This window comes from Achroia grisella, unplaced genomic scaffold (genome assembly GCF_030625045.1).
Source record: "Achroia grisella isolate CSIRO2021 unplaced genomic scaffold, CSIRO_AGI_Agris_v1 utg997, whole genome shotgun sequence".
Lineage (NCBI taxonomy): Eukaryota > Metazoa > Arthropoda > Insecta > Lepidoptera > Pyralidae > Achroia > Achroia grisella.
The window spans coordinates 350,875-369,082 of record NW_026713081.1 but is presented as its reverse complement, the minus strand read 5'-3'; the positions used below and the strand labels follow the sequence as shown (position 1 = coordinate 369,082).

General features: G+C 34.4%; 1 protein-coding gene across 2 annotated transcripts; it reads right to left on the bottom strand.

Moving 5' to 3' along the window:
• LOC131854411 (saccharopine dehydrogenase-like oxidoreductase) lies at nucleotides 1-17,769 on the bottom strand. Of its 2 annotated transcripts, none has more exons than XM_059205524.1 (10): nucleotides 17,575-17,769; nucleotides 16,573-16,741; nucleotides 13,974-14,161; nucleotides 8,305-8,434; nucleotides 7,287-7,401; nucleotides 6,343-6,429; nucleotides 5,191-5,311; nucleotides 2,876-3,139; nucleotides 1,579-1,673; nucleotides 1-1,049 (listed from the first exon to the last, which is right to left on the bottom strand). In XM_059205524.1, the coding sequence occupies exons 2-10, from the start codon at nucleotides 16,739-16,741 to the stop codon at nucleotides 950-952; spliced, it is 1,269 nt and encodes a 422-aa protein (XP_059061507.1). In that variant the 5' UTR covers nucleotides 17,575-17,769; the 3' UTR covers nucleotides 1-949. The 2 variants fall into 2 exon arrangements, with proteins under 2 accessions (XP_059061507.1, XP_059061508.1); XM_059205525.1 differs by lacking the exon at nucleotides 17,575-17,769 and adding an exon at nucleotides 17,296-17,386.
• Between the last annotated feature and the right edge of the window lie 439 nt (nucleotides 17,770-18,208).

Here is an 18,208-nt window from a genome sequence, read left to right as displayed (position 1 = left end):
TATATCTTAACATTAAATGCGTAAATAATTATTTTTTTTAATCTAAAATATAAGCAGTTGTAAGGATTTTTAATAATAGAGCTTTTACAAAAATAAATGCATATGATAATAAATAATAAAAAGATATTCAAATATGACATCATCATCATCATCATCATCATCATCATCATCATACCAACATCAGTCCACTAGTCATTCTCTCAAGGCACCCCCTGGGCACGATCTTCAGCCCTTCTGGTCTCAACCCTACGGTCGCTCTACCTACCTGCGGGGTGTCCTACACCCCTCAAATATATATTTGTCTTGTATCACACAGAAATATTACCCCTTATAAATATAACTCTAAAGACTCCCCTAAATTTTAATCAAAATTAATCATCTTTAACTATATCACTTTAGAACTTTAATAATTCTTAATTTTAACACTACAATTTCTTACCATGACAATGAAATTTTAAGTAACATAAATTTTTAACCCAATCGTTAAAATATCTTAATTTCACCTTTTAAATTTGAGATGTAAACATTAAAAATTCTTTCTTATTTCTATTCCGACATTCAATAAAAATTCCTTTTTTCAATTCCAAAAACAGTATTCACTTTTCAATGATAGTAACGCCAATTTCTTTTTTAAGAATAACATTTAATTATTAATTATTAAATTAGAAATATTTTAAATATATAAATACTTATAACTAGATTTTCGAGTGTTTTACAATATATTAATTAATTTCAAATAACCAAAATCCAAATACAAATTTATCGAATTTTTGGTGGATTGTGAAAAGCTTCCAAAGTCGTAAACAATATATTAAATAAGCAAAAAAAAATGTAATTATTGTTGATTATAGACGATTATAAAACTGTTAAAATTGTGCTGACGTGCAAAGTTAAAATTTCTTTTTTGGTGCCATCGACCATCGTTGGAGACCATAAATCAATTAAATCTTTATTTTTTCTCCACAATTTCGAATTTCAGATTATTTTCGTTGAGACGCCTGATGAGAGTGGTGTCCCAGAAGGCTAGAGCCGTTGTCAGCACACCACCGCTGTAGACAAGTTTAAAAATATTATATACAGTTGAAACATGTTTGTTCTGGATAATCTCTGAAATGGCTAAACCTATTTTCAGTTCGGACTAGAATTGCTGGAAGGTGATTCCACAATGTGGTACGTGGCATATTTATCCAGATAATCAGGACAGTATTCTTTTAGTGTTCTAGCTGTTAGCACAACGCTTTACTTCCGATGCTCGCGGGTTCGATTTTCGCACGGCACAAACGGCGGCTAAAATGTCCTACATGAATAAATGATTTTTGAATTTGAGCTTCAAAGCGTTCTTGGCCCTGGTCCCCACCAACATGCTGCCCACCTTCATGAAGGAGGACTACTTGTCGAAGCGGGTGGTGTATCGGCGCTACCGTGGCAGATTGCCGTCGTCAGTGCCGTGACCATAGACACAATTTTATTTACACATTTTATTATTCTTTCTTATGTATGTTAGTCTATAAGGTATTTATAATATGGGGCATATAGCCTGAATTAATAAGTAAATTAATAAATAAAATGCCAACTTACTTGCCGGGCATCTTCTCCTTCTCCCGCAGGATAGTCAGAGCGGAATGTAAGAGAGCTACCACCGTTGCTCCATATCCAGGGTTGACACCTGACACCTGCAAATATTTAATATTAATAACATATAGACATATAAAGTTGATTGTAAAATATCAAAAAAATTGGTCCAGCCATTTCAGAGTTTAGCCAGATCAAACAGACAGACAGAAAAATGATATTTTGGTGTATGTACCGTATTTATATTCATATGCATGTAGTACAAACGGGTAATTTCAATATTACAAACAGACACTCCAATTTTATTTATATGTATAGATTAGTAAGCAAGGCCACATTATTGGATGTGGTAACTAAAAGTGACAAATAACGAGAACTATAAGATCTGATAAAAGCTAATTGGCTGATCGCAGATAGATAAAGAAAAAACATATTAATAAGATTATTTTTGTAATAAAAGTCTAAACAATAATAATAATCCTAAGCCGTCAAAATAATTACAAACTTGTTACGAGTACAAATAGAAATAGAAATAGAAATAATCTTTATTCAAATAAACTCATTACAAGCACTTTTAAATAGTCATATTTTGATTCTACCACTCATTCGGAATGCAGATTCATCACAAGAAGAATCAGCAAGAAACTTGTGTGTTGCTATTTTGACAAACCCCCTAGATCCATAACTACCTACCTGTAGTTACACAATCGGCAAAGATAGAGCGATTGTTCTTGGAAAGTATGTCCCAATACTTTCCAACAGTTGCTGTCTCAAATGAGCGGCTTCCAAGAAGTACGAGAACAAAGGAAGACAGTCACTCTAGTTTTAGTTGCGAACGCGAATAGGTTAATCTAAATATATATAACTCAAAGGTGACTGACATAGTGATCTATCAACGCACAGCCCAAACCACTGGAGGGATCGCGATGAAATTTGGCATGCAGGTAGATGTTATGACGTAGGCATCCGCTAAGAAAGGATTTTGATTAATTCTACCACCAAAGGGATAAAATAGGAGATGAAACTTTGTATGAAACTTTGTCAATTTTAAACCAATCGGACTGAGACTTTGCACACATAAAGCTACTATGACGTAGGCATCTCCTAAGAAAGAATTTTGATAAATTCCACCCGTAAGGGGATAAATTAACGCGAGCGGAGCCGCGGACAAAAGCTAGTTTAGTTATAAGTCGATTCAATTGCGATTCATAATTGTAAGTTACAATTAAATAAATAATTTAAATTAACTTTCTTTGCTTTTAAAAAACCCATCACCATCAGAACGTAATTAACTCCAACAAACCTTCCCGATTATTGTTTTATTAGGGGCCGTGGCTTCTATATCGTCGTCTTTCTGCCATCCCTTTCCAACCAATTGGAATTCAAAGTGCGTATTGTTAATAACTTCTTCCTTGGGACCTTCCTTTGTGACCATTCCTCCGGAGAAGAACCGGGGGTAGTTCAGCAGCAGTTTCGTGGTGCATTTGGTTCTTGTCATGGCGTAAAGCAATACGCCAACAAACGCCAATAGCACTGTCTCCATGAGGCTCGAAAACTTGACGTATGCCTGGAAAGTTACATAATAGAAATCGATATAGAAAATCAGTTATTCAAATAAACTTACATTGAAGCACTTTTGAATAGTCATCACATTTTTTTTCAATCTACCGCTCATTCGGAGAGCTGTCTCATCATAAGAAAGAAGAACAAGCAAGAAACTTGTGTGTTGCTCTTTTGAATAATTTTATTGTTATTTTACATTCATTCATTCATTCATAATTTAAGAGCTACGCTCTTGTCGGTGAAGCTCTTGCCACTTTCCGCGATCTTCCATCATGCTCTTTAATTCTTGATACGACACGACTCCCATTTTGTCCTCAATTTGTTTGATGTAGCTATTCCTTGGTCTTATTTATTTTACATTATTAGGTTAAATACAAATTACTAACTAGCACTAATTCAATTAAATACTCAAATAGAGAAAATATTAAATATACAACCAACTGGTTGAGTAACTAAATAAGAGTAAATCAATCATAGTGATTAGAGCAGACCAGTCCCTACAAGCAGCACTCGTTCACGAGTATGACGTATTAGCCAGCCTCCACTGCGGTCGACGATATTTTAGCGAGGCCAATGACCCAGCCCACCACGCCGCTATATGTTTGGATATTTTAGTGAGCATGACTACTCATTCCACTCGACCACGTCATATCTATTTAAAATTACTACAGTAAGGTTACAGTATTCACACTTTACATAAGGATGCATGTAGCAATCAATACAAAAGCCGCTACGCTATCATATTCATTCACGATTATGACGGATGAGCCAGCCACCACTGCGCTCGACCATATTTTAAGGAGCCCAATGACCCTATTATCATATATAAGTTCGGTTTTTTTTTTTCGAATTATTCTAATGCTATTAGCCGCAGCTGGGTTTTACAGCTAGCCGAACCATAGTGGGCGAATGCAGATGGCACTCCAAAGGAAGGACGGAATGACTTATGGAGCAGCTGAAGGCCAACTTCCGCCTGACGGATATGACTTTAGTCTGAGGGCACTGCTAGGGATTCGAAACTCGACTCAGGCTGTCGTAATTTAGTTATAGTTAATTAATCAACTGTACACAGACAGTACAAGAGATGGTCTGATGACTTTAGAAAGATTGACGGCCCACTGTGGATCCGATTGGCAAAAGATAGGAACACATGGAAAACGGCCCAAAGACACAAAGGCCTCCAGCTTTGTGTCTAAAGGACACGTTGACTCTGAGACTGATGTGCAGAATTAAAAATAACATAAACATATATGTAACTAATATATCTTTTATCTTTTAAACTTTTAATTAAATATTTTTGTTAGATTGATGTTTATATTTAAACGAAGTAATAAAACAAGTAAGTAATATTTTAGTAACTAACAGCCGTACAAATCAGAGAGAGAACGAATTGAATGAACTTTGAATGAACATTGAATTAACAGTGAATGATTGAACGCTGCCAACATAATGGAACACGAGCTGACCAACTATACAATATTGATATATTGTATAGTTGGTCAGTTTGTGTTATTCAATCTATGTTAGATGTGGCAATGTTACACATTGATATGTGTAACATTGCCACATCTAACATAGATTGAATAATTTTGTGTCAATTAATAAAGGCTAATTTGAATTGGAAATTAATCAATATTATATCGACCAAATTTCGTGTGTCTTAAGTAACTTCAAGGAACATACTATGTATCCCATTGGTACAGTAGACATATTTATAAAATAGCGTGTCTCGGATTGGTCGGCCTGTTCCTACAGTGGTGGCATTGTTTATAGTGATTGCCACAAATATTTATTTAATAAATTAAACGTAAGTTAATTTAATTTTTTTTATATTCGCTGGATGCGAGTATCGTAATTAGCTAAAGACATTTTTTTTATTTCTCTTTAAGTTTAAGGACTTTTGTAGCATCGAAGTACATGCCAGTCCCCAAAAACTAATCACTCCATACCTCACCAGTGAACAAATTGCCTTAGCCGCACTATCTGAAGGATGAAATAGACATAAAAACATGAAATAAAGTTATTTAATTCCTAAAAATAAAACAAATAACTTACCCGAAACTGTACGGGCCGATATCCGGCCTCGTAGCGTCCTCGTTGCGAGCGGTACACGATGGAATTGTCCGAGCCCGGGAACGGAAGGCAGTACCCGCCGCCCCACTGATGCAGCGCACCCCTACGACAGATTTATACATTTAACTAGCTGTGCCCACGACTTCGTTCGCGCAGCGCACACAAAGCCATCAAATATCGATCATTTTCCCGTTTTTGCAACATTTTTCACTGATGCTTCGCTTCGCGCATTAGCGTAATGTTATATAGCCTAAACCCATCCTCGACAAATGGACTATCCAATACAAACAAAAATTCAATTCGAACCAGTAGTTCCAGAGATTAGCGCGTTCAAACAAACTCTTCAGCTTTATAATATATTATAGGAGTTGCATAATTCCATGTATTCATGAGTATGATTGTTTGTATGGATGTGGGTATTTTTATGGATATTATTTATGTATTTACAAATATTTTTTTTTGTTTTAGTACCCATAACATAAACTCTGCTTAGGTTGGGAATAGATAGCGCTGTGTCATTTGTCCAGGATTTACCTGGACAATTTAATCTTAAATTAATAATAATATCCCCAGACAATTGACACAGCGCCATCTAGTCCCAAGCTAAGCAGAGTTAGTCTTATGGGTACCAGTGCCAAACAAAATTTGTTTGTTAATATGAGTCATATAGAATGATTTCCTAAATATAAAACTTTATTATTATTAACAATGAATTTTTATAAACCAGTGATTTTTCGGATTAATTCGCTTTGTCTCATTGACGTCTTCGTTACCGTAGACTACCATACCTTTTTTTCAATAAATAGACCACTACACTTGGAACCATAGAGAATATATTAATATTCTCTATGGTTCCAAGTGTAGTATAATATTAATTATAAACGCGAAAGTTTGTCAGTATGGATGTTTGTTACTCCTTCACGCAAATCTGTACAGTAGTTACAGATTTCGATGAAACTTTACAGTTTATGCATCAGAATAACACATAGGCTATATTTTATATACTGAAATTTAACGGGTTAAACCGCGGGGCACAGTTAATATAAATATAGATTGACATACGTTTTTCTTCACTATACAGACCTTTACACTTTAAAATAAAATTCAATGAAAAATAGTGAAGTTATAAGTTACCTGGGAAGCAGTTTCGGTTTGTATGAGGGCATCTTCTCTGGGAACAGTTTCTTGCGGAGTGCGGGCAGTTTGTTACTGTTTGCCAAACTGTAACAATGTTTATATATTTATTTATGCTCTAATAAATTATGGTACCGAGGCGGTAGCACTGCTATTGGCATTCGACGAAGAAATAGAAATAATCTTTATTCAAATAACCTCAATACACTGAACAGTCATACTTTTTTTATTCTACCACTCATTCGGAAAGCACACTCGTAACAAGAAGAACGAGCAAGAAACTTGCGTGTTGCTCTTTTAAATAAATGTCCTTTTAAAACCGCAACACACTGTTAGTGCAATCAGATAATGTTATTAGCGAATTTAAGTTATTTGTACAAAAACATTATTATCATTTACAAACTCTTCAATTTTATAATAAGCTTTTTTATAAAGAAAATATTTTATACGACATTTGAATCTTTTTCAGACAGATCAAGAGTCAGTCAGAGATCAAAGTCTACTACCCTAGTTATTAGGTTAATGTTAGGGGTGGACAACCCTTATCACTTGGGGGTATGAAAAATAAATAGTAGCCGATTCTCAGCCTACATAAAAATCGGTCAAGCCGATTCGGAGAAGTATGGTAATTTTATATATAAGACTAGCTGTACCCGCGACTTCGTCCGCGTGGAATTTAACTTTATTTTTCTAAAATAAAAGTAGCCTAAATTACTCCTTATTACATCAGCTACCTGCCAATAAAAGTCCGTCAAAATCGATTCAGCTATTTCAGAGATTAACCGGAACAACAAGACAGACAGACAAAAATTTAAAAAAAAATTATTTTAGTGTATCGGCCGTATTTATATTCGTATGCATGTAGTAAAAAACGGTTATTTCAATATTTCAAACAGATCCTCCAATTTTATTTATATGTATAGATGTATAGATAAGATATTTACCCATAGACAAGTGACTCCCACGTTCCATAATTGATGGTACCACTCTTGACCGCCTCCTTGCTGTACTCCGGTGACACGTACGTACTCAAGTACGACTCCACGGAGTTCAAAGTACCTAAAGACCATGTACAGACAACGTCAATAAATATACAAATTCAAATTAAAAAATCATTTGTACAAGAAGGTTATTTTAGTCGCTTATGAAGGTCAAATTTATTTGTATTATAATTTCCCAACCATCCACTTCAGTATACAAATTCAATTATAATTATACGAGAATTCACACAGTGCCATCTAGTCCCAAACTAAGCAGAGCTTGTGTAATGGGTACTAGGCAATTAATATAAATACAGTGGACCCCCGGTAGTCCGACAATCATTTTGCAGGGCAGTGTCGGACTATCGAATTTGTCGGATTATAGAGTACTGCCTAAGACCCCTTATAGTCCGAATTCTTTAGATCCAATGATGATTCTTTATATTATATACATATACAGTGGACCCCCGGTTATCCGACAATCGTTTTGCAGGGCAGTGTCGGACCATCGTATTTGTCAGATTATAGAGTGCTGCTAAGGGTCCTCTGCTTATAGTCCGGAATTTTTTACAAAAGAGTATCTTGTAATCCGACAAATTACAGATCCAGTGATAAGATTCTATTTTATATATGTATGTATGTATATGCACTCTGAAGTATATTGTCAAAGTAATATTCAATAACAAATAATAGACAATGTCGGATTACAAGGGGGGCCGAATTAGACAGGGGCCGGATTACCGCGGGTCCACTGTAGACAGACTTTTTTAGTATTTTATTCATACATAATCTACATAGAGAATACCCAGACCAAAAAAAACAACCAAACAATCATGAATACAAAAGATTGTACCGCGCGAGGAATCGAAAAACACCCAGATCGATACAATCGAATCGCAGGAATCGAACCCGCAACCTTGGGAAATAAAGCGGTATGCTATACCGCTATACCATTGAGGTCGTTAAGGGATCAAACATTTACCTTCCCAGTTCTGTTGCAGGTACACGACCCCCATATCGTTGGGTATACTGTCGAAGCCACACGCGCTGATTATGTACACACCAGCATCCTGAGCTTGGGCGTTGTATTCCAACTGCATCGTCTCTATAAACTGGAAACAGATAAATAAAAAGATTTTTATATCATTGGAAGATTTAAAAGAGCAACACGCAAGTTTTTGCTCATTCTTCTTGTGATGAGACAGCTTTCCGAATGAGTTGTAGTTTAAAAAAAGGATAACTATGTATTTTAAATAAAGGATAACCGTGGGCACTTTAATTAAAATAAATCTAAGGGTTAAATAATGTCTACCTCAAACTATGGTACTAAAAACATTTTGGAGACGTATCTTTATAAAGACTGCAAATCTGATGTCTAAGATCAAAACATAGTCTATATACAAACAGCATCACCGACAATGCGTTGTCATCCCTGAGGACCAGGGTACCACGTCTTCATACCCTATAATTTCCCCCTCAGATTACAAATTACATCGGTCTGAGCCAAGGTTCGAACCCCTAGCGGTGTCCTCAGACTAAAGACTTATCCGTCAGACAGTCCGGGAGTCCTTCAGCCGCTCCATAAGTCCTTCCGCGGGTTTGAAGTATCATCTGCACTCGCCCCCTATCGTCCGGTGAAGCTGTGGACCTGTGGAGCCTGTGGTCAACAGCTTTAGAATAGTTCGAAAAAAAACTGTAATTTCAATGCCAGAATCAATTGCAATCGTCAATTGCATTCTAAGTTTTTAAATATTGGCTGATGTCATTCGTTCACCAACACTACGCTTAGTCGAGACTCGATAAACTTAATTATATTCTTAAACTAGTTACTCGCCACGACCTCGCATGGGTGTACACGTATTATATATATAAACCTTCCTCTTGAATCACTCTATATATTAAAAAAAAACGCTTCAAAATGCGTTGCGAAGTTTTAAAGATTTACATAGGGACGGGCAGACAGCGACAGCGACTTTGTTTTATACTATGTAGTGACGATGTTTATAGGTTGGTGATTGTTAGTAATGTGGACTAATAACTTCATTACTGGTAATGTGAAAAACATGCCAGTACTGGGGTTTAGTCCACATTACTGGTCAAGTTGACCTCCACGTGGTTCTCCCTGGAAACTACCGTGATAAATTCATGGTGCATTTACCACGCTGGGCTAACTGACCTGACCAGTCTGACCTCCCCATATTATATAGAAAACAGCCAGACTGATACAAACAATCGCACTCATAAATACAAATATTTGTGTCGTGCGAGGAATCGAATCCGCGACCATCGGAAATAAGGCGGTGTGCTTAACCGCTAAACCACTGAGGCCGTTATGTAACGTTGCAAGTTTGATGTTTTCTGTGTGTTTACAAACTACTAAACAGTACGAAATTACAAAAATGAGGTTAATTGACAATAATATAATTATATATAATAGATTGCTAAATGCGGTGACGCGGTTGCGGAATTTATAGTGTGGGCTGATAAACTTATTGAAGGTCAATATATATACCAAACATAGCAAACACGAAGGCAATTTCGTTGTAAGTATTAAAAAGTTAAATAATATTGATCTTTTTAATAATTACATAACATATATTTAAATTTAAATCATTAATGAAATTATTAAAAAGTACTTTTATATTAAACTTCAACAAATGTATAGAATTTTGTAAAAACTGTGTTACCTACATAAAATTTATTTGCATATACCTAATAATAATAATTTATGTACATGTATACACAAGACATACATATGTATATAATTTATATAAATATGGTATAAATAGTTGAAAATACTGCATGGTGTTAATGTACTGTTACATTTTGTACTTTTTTTTCGGACTACTCTAACGCTGTTGGCCGCAGCTGGCCTTTACAGCTTCACCGGACGATAGGAGGCGAGTGCAGATGGCACTCCAAACGAAAGGAAGGACTTATAAAGCGGCTGAAGGCGAACTCCTGCCTGATGGGTACTACATTAGTCTGAGGGCACCGCTAGAGGTTCGAACCTCAGCTCAGGCCGTCGTAACATCGGTCCCCGTTTGAATTGCATTAAAGTTATATCAATTAAATTAATATGTAACATAAACAGTATAATAATAATAATCTTTATTTGTGTGTAACTGCCACGTCTGCTACTTGTCTTGACAATGTTTTTTGTAACTGTGAGTATACAGAAAAATTCATAATAAATAAACTTCCTTCAGATCACTGTGGTCAAGTTGTTAAGTTTAACAGTCAGATCAATAAAGTCAACAATAATAAAAAATCAAAAAGACAAATAAATGTTTACAATATTAACAAATACAAAAGCGCGATTAAAAATAAATTGGATTTGCTGTTACAATATAGTAATAATCCTGATTATCTTTACACCAAGCTAATTACTATTCTATCAGGAGAATATGAGCAATTTTTCAAGAAAAAAGAAGTTTATGTTAAATCTAAATTCACAGAATGGGCAACAGTAGGTATACTTAAAAGTAGAAATATTTTGTTTGATTTATACGATCAAAAAAAATATCGATTTGATGACAAATTCACCACTTATGTGAAAAATTATTCAAAAATTTTTAAAAAAGTTTGTATTACGGCTAAATCTAATTATATTAATAAACAAATTAACCAGTCTTCTGACAAAATTAAAACCATCTGGGGCATTATAAATAAAGAAACCGGAAGATCTAAATTAGCCTATAATCAATTTGCATTAAATTATGATAATAAATTAATAACAGCAACAAAAGATGTAGTTAATGTTTTTGAAGATTTTTTTGCTAATATTCCGATTAATATTACATCTTCTCTGGACTCATCTCCATCTCGAGCAAAAATATTACTAGAGTCTAATATCGGTTGTTGTGCTTTAAGATTTAAATTTTCACATGTTAGCCCCGTTCATATCATAAAAATATTCAAACATCTAAATTTAAAAAATACAGAAGACCTTTGGGGCATGTCTGTAAAAGTAGTTAGTTCTTTCATAGATATTGTTGCTCCATATCTAGCTACTATTTTTAATAAATGTATTGATAATGGGACTTTTCCACAATTAATGAAATTTAGCAAATTAATCCCACTATTTAAATCAGGAGATAAATTTGAGCCAGGGAACTATAGACCTATATCTATTTTGCCAGTTCTAAGTAAGGTGTTTGAAAAGATAATGTTAAATCAAATGTTACAACACTTCAGGGATAACCGACTGCTTCACAGTCAACAATATGGTTTCACCGCCGGCAAGTCTACCACTGACGCAGGTGTAGCGCTGATAACACATATTTTCCAATCATGGGAGAAGTCACAGGATGCACTCGGAGTTTTTTGTGACCTATCAAAGGCATTTGATTGCGTGGATCATAAAACACTTTTGTACAAGCTCGAACATTATGGTATAAAAGATAATGATCTAAAATTAATGAGAACTTATTTAGAGGATAGGGTCCAAACTGTAGATATTGACGGTATAAAATCTAAGGGAGCTAATATTGGGATGGGCGTTCCACAAGGGTCAATCTTAGGCCCCTTTCTCTTTTTAATTTACATAAATGACCTTCCCTTTATGGTAGAGAAAATTGCAGATATAGTGCTGTTTGCGGATGATACTTCGTTAGTGTTTAAAATTGGACGTCAAACTAATCAATTAGACGATGTAAATTGTGCTATGTCTGCTATATTAAATTGGTTTACATGTAATAACCTATTATTAAATTCCAGCAAAACAAAGTGTATAAAATTTACACTTCCTAATGTAAGACCAATAAATACACAGTTATTGCTTAATGACGAAATAGTAAATTTTGTTAATGATACAGTTTTTTTAGGTATAACAGTGGACTCGAAATTACAATGGGGGCCCCATATTTCAAAATTGGCCAATAGACTCAGTTCAGCTGCATATGCAATTAGAAGAATTAGGCAATTAACAGACGTGGCGACGGCTAAACTTGTATACTTTAGTTATTTCCATAGCATTATGTCATATGGTATACTACTATGGGGTAAAGCAGCCGATATAAATACTATATTTATTTTACAAAAGAGAGCCATACGTTCTATTTATGGTATGGGTTCAAGAGAGTCATTACGTCAGTGTTTTAAAGATTCAAATATCCTCACCGTTACTTCACAATACATTTATGAGAATATCATGTATACACGAAAGAATTTAGACAGTTTTAGAAAACTTAAAGACTGTACAAATAGAAACTTACGCAATAAAAATAAGCTAATTTTACCTAAATGCCGCCTGCACAAAGTCAGTAATTCATTCTATGGTAATTGCGTAAGATTTTATAATAAACTGCCAGAATCTGCACTAAATCTGACAGAGAGGCAATTCAAATCTTATATTAAACAATTTTTATGTAAGAAAGCCTATTACAGGATAGACGAATTCATAGAAGACAACATATCAAGTAAATAATTAGTTTATTAGCATACAACGTTATAATTTGTTTATCTCATTGCTTTCTTGATTCAATTATTTTAGAAATATGAAAGCGTAGCGGGTTTTGTATTAATTGCCGCATGCATTCTTATGTGAAATGTGAATACTATAAACATCAGATGGCAATTGTGAGTAGCTATGACGTGGTCTGGTGTTTTGAGTAGTCATGCTCACTAAAATGTCCAGACTTGTGGCGGCGTGGTGGGCCGGGTCATTGGGCTCCCTAAAATATGGTCGAGCGCAGTGATGGCTGGCTCATCCGTCATACTCGTGAACGGGTGCTGCTTGTAGGGACTGGTCTGCTCTAATCACTATGACTGATTTCCTCTTATTAATTGTTTAACCAGTTGGTTATGTATTCAATATTTTTTTCTTTGAGTATTTAATTGAATTAGTGCTAATCGGTGGTTTGTATTCACACACTTAAACTTAAATTGTAAGTAAGAATAAATTATTTAAAAGAGCAACACACAAGTTTCTTGCTTGTTCTTCTTGTGATGAGACAGCATTCCGAATGAGCGGTAGATTAAAAAAAAAAAATGTTATGACTATTCAAAAGTGCTTCAATGTAAGTTTATTTGAATAAATGATTTTCTATTCTATTCTATTCTATTCTATTTACTGCTCACAAGGAAACTTACAATATTGAACAAAGTGACAAAAGTATGTATTTAATCTTACAAGCTATTCCTTGTGAGAGTCTGGAGTCTGAACTAAGTCGAATAGAATAGAATAGAATAGAAAATCATTTATTCAAATAAACTTAATTTAAGCACTTTTGAATAGTCATAACAATTTGTTTTTTATCTACCACTCAAACCCTGTACTGCAGATCTCTAGGCTCTCTCCGAGAACTTGGAGGAGTATGTAATTTTCAAACAGAATAAAAATTTTAAAACGATCAAAATTTTAAATATTACATTTGTAAAATGAATTTGAACTATTGTGTATCTTATGTATAAGAGTTGATTCATTTTTTTTTTAATATAAATTTCTCGATTATATAATTGAATGACAATAATTGGTTACTTGTTTATTGTGATTATCGTAAACTGTATTTGTTATCAATGTTATTTTAAGATTTTTCAATACCTAACCCACTGTATAATGGAGTATTGTAGGTCAAGCTGTATTTATATCTATATAATTATCCACCAATTTTGTCGAGTACTACTTAAGAAGAAGCAGAAGAATATTACCTCAGGTTCTCCACTGACGTCCACATAGTGAGTCTTCGCATCGATGGCGGCGCGGACCACAGGCTCGCCGTACAGCCGGTACGGCCCGCAGCAGTTCACCAGCACCTTCGTCTGCGAGCACATCTCCTTCAGCGACTTTTCATCCTTAACATCAGCCACTATCAACTTCACTTTGGACAGGTCTCGATCTGCAACAGATAATCGACACCAAACCTAATTTTGCAGCCCTGTAGTGTGAAAATCCGATTGGCATGAGAGATATATTTATATTATAAAAAAATACTATTAGATCACTCCCCGGGGGAAGGGGATTGATATCCGTCATACTCGTGAACAGGTGCTGTTTGTGGCGACGGGGCTGTTTAGGTTACGGCACTATTTCCTTTTGACAAAATTGCAATAGCATATGATGGTGGTTATATATTACTGTACTCTACTAATGTAAATTTAAAAAAATAATCTGTATTATTGTAAACATGCAACCTCATTTGAAAAGAATAAGTGTTGAGTTTCAGTTCTTCTCATCTAGAAAGCACTCCGAACTGACGGTAGATTGGACATATCATAAGAGTCTATGATAGAGATGAAACTTAGCGGCCTTAATACTATCCGGTTGAATACAGGATAACTACTATTGGGCCGGATAGACATTCCGACGAATTAAAATCTGGATAAAAAAATATATTTTTTAAGTAATTATTTGCTTAATTTAATTAGTCTTAGTATCACTTAAGAAATACAATTAATTTTAGCTTTAAATTTAATCACACATTAGTAAATGACTGTAATAGAAAGAAAATTAATTAATTACTACTCATACTGCACTAAGGGCAAGGCCGGATATCCGGCTATTAGACCATATGGTTGGCCGAGTATCCGGTATCCGGCCAAAATGCTATCCGTTTTATCTCTAGTCTATAATACACCTACATGAATAATGAACTAACAATCCCATTGCTAGCAATGTATCATCTCAGGTTGACCTCCAGGTGGTTCCTTTTGGACACCATCATGATAAATTCCTAGAGAATTTGTCACGATGGCAACTGACCTGACCTCATTTTATCATCTTCCACTGATACCCCGAAAGCGTAAACCGTGATGCATTTGTCACACCAATCCATTATTATCCATTAAAAATAAAAATGTACCATGTCGACCAGGTTGACCACCACGTGATTCCCCTTGGAAATCATCGTGAGAAATTCCTGGTGACTTCGTCATTATGACTCATTTTATCATCCTCCACTGGTGCCCCAATAGTGGAATAACAAACGTGATGGTATTTTATAGAAGTATCGGATTGAATTTTGCGTTACATGCTTTCACACAGTCCATCCATCTCTTTTTCGGTCTCCCTCTGTCGTTATCCATATTCATATGATATACAACATGAAAAATGTGTAATATGATAATATGAAATAATTTGTAAGTTTTTATATAAATAGCTTGAAATATAGGAGCAAAACGTGGGCGGGTGGTTAGTTAAATATAGTTAAAATGATATACAGCTTGACAACACAACAATAGATGACTATATAGACACCAGAAATAAAAACTGTATATATAAACATATATGTTAATTAACATGCTAATATATGCATTGAATATTGTCTGTATTTCTACAGGACCATTGTTTTAGAGCTTGAAATTAAATATTCATAAGTTTTACTCTATATTGTATTCAACATGTCTACAATTTTTTACTTATTTTCTTTATAAAACCTCTTTTTAAATATATATTTAATGCTACTAACTGTGCAATATGTTTATTGTATGTATATGTCTTTTTCAATTACCTATATACTACTTAATCAATTGAAGGAAGGAGGAGGCAGAGTACTCAGTTATATTGCATTTTTATATTAACTCTAAACTGGGTGAAATAAACCAATTTAATAAATGAAATGTAAGGATAGATCATATTACGATGTATGTCAGCAAAGGAACCCTTAAACCTATGACCGGGTCCTGGAACTGCTCGGAGTCTCCCTCACAGCTGCGCAATGGACTCAACACATACAAAGAATTCATAAAATGAAGTTCCTGTCCACAATAAGTGATGACAATGATTGTCACAGAATCATGAAAATATAATTTTATGTAACTGGAATTTATGGAAGAATTTAAGAAAGTAATTTGTAGATAGTCAGCTGCATAACCGTCACAAACGTCCATGTTTTTTTTTTATGGATTAACTGACCCACACAACTTTGTTTGCATCAAACTTACTCAATTTACATAATATTATTTTAAATTATAGCCTGTGTTATTCTGATGTATGAACTATATTACTGTAAAGATTTATCAAAATCCGTTCAGTAGTTTTTGAGGGAAAGAGTAACAACCATCCATCCATACTTACAAACTTTCGCATTTTTATTATTATTAAGATAATGGGGTGCACCTAACTAGTGCCTATGCTAACAATTTATGCTGGTGGAGCACCAGTGGAAGATGTCAAGATGAGCAAGTTGTAAGTCCATCCCAGTAAATTCACCAGGAATTTATCATGACAGTTTCCAGGAGAAACTGCCTGGAGGTCAACCTGACATAGATTATTGCTTGTAATAAAGTCTTAAATTAAAAAAGATCATACCTGTTTTCTTGGAAACCTCTTTAATTAGAGACTCAAGCTTGTCCTGTGACCGTCCAGCGACGCCCCACGTCAGGGTGTCATAGTCCTTCCCCCCACGAGCCACCTCCTCCACTGCTTTCTGGCCTGTGAAGCCGGTCGCACCAAAGATGACTATATCCAAACGCGACATCTGGAAAAATAACAGACCACATTGGCTTATAGGTCTTCCGGACAGAGTGAATCTGAGGAGATATATCCTGTCCCTTAAAGAAGACAGCAGCAATTTTTAATATTGGTAAGCTTAGATAGATCACTGAAGTTTGTAATGCTGCAGGTCTACAAAGCTAGACCAAAATGGGAGGATATTATTCTAAAAACTATTGTTTTAATTTCTACTAAATTTGCCATAATTAATTCAACAGACTTTATGCATATCTCATCAACCTCTATTGGTGTCCTGCCTGAGCAAGCAGGTGCACCTACAATTTATTTATTACATACTAAAAAGCATTGCATTAAATAAAACTAAATTTGTTGATGGTCAGACCTGAAAAATTCAATAAAAAAATATTATAATTTCGCCATAAATCAAATCCTGACCGCAAAATATTTACTCTTATCTACCCCCCACAGAGAATATTTGTGTAATATCTATGAGAGTTTTACATCTAATTAATAATTAGCATATTCACATTAAGTGAATGATTTCTTAAATAATATTTATAATTTGATAAAAAAACGTACATTCAAGAGTTTTCTCGCCGACGAACGAACGAAATGCACACAGAAGCGATTTCCGCCCAGTCAGGATATCGGTTTTTAAATTTAGAATAATCTAAACATGACGTAATGCAACCAACAGTATGGTTTTATAGCCAATAGTTACAAAAACAATCTGGATGACTCATACGATTAATTCAATTTATTATACTGAGATACACCGGTATTATTAGTAAACCTTGAAAATATTGATATATATTGTGTAATACGGCTGATTATGGTATTAATATGTCTAGAACTTACGATTTACAATAGAAATCCCACTGCGTATTTGTTTAATTACTCCACATTTATCAGTTAACGATTTTATGCATGAGCTATTCAAAATGACTTGACAGCGTTTAAAAAGGTGCAGTAACAATGTAACAATGACAGATTACTTTTCAATTCAAACAATTAAGCACAAATTAAATTTGAAATGATGAATCGCGAAATAACGTAAACAATGTAATGTCATTGTCTTAGTGACAAACACAGAGTAAAGAGGTAAACTTGAATTAAAAACTGGTATTGTACCCAAATATAAATAAAATGGAAGTGACTAACAAACCTAAACTAAAATTAGTTTAGGTCATACAAAATTATTGTCATTAAAACGTTTTTGTTTTAAATAACATAATATTTTGTTGCAATTTGTGCCTACAAAAATTCTATAGAAAATAAAAGATAGTTGGTGTCAAAAATGATTACATATGGAAAACTGAATACTTTTTATTATTTTATATCACGCCGTCAATATAAACATATTTGTACAATTAAATGACCAAAAAGCACTTTCAGCTGTGTTATATTAAATCAATGTACCATTTTTTTATTTTTAGCTTGACAATTTTATATCCGTACAACTTTATCGAATTGTGCGATGGTAACAATGAAT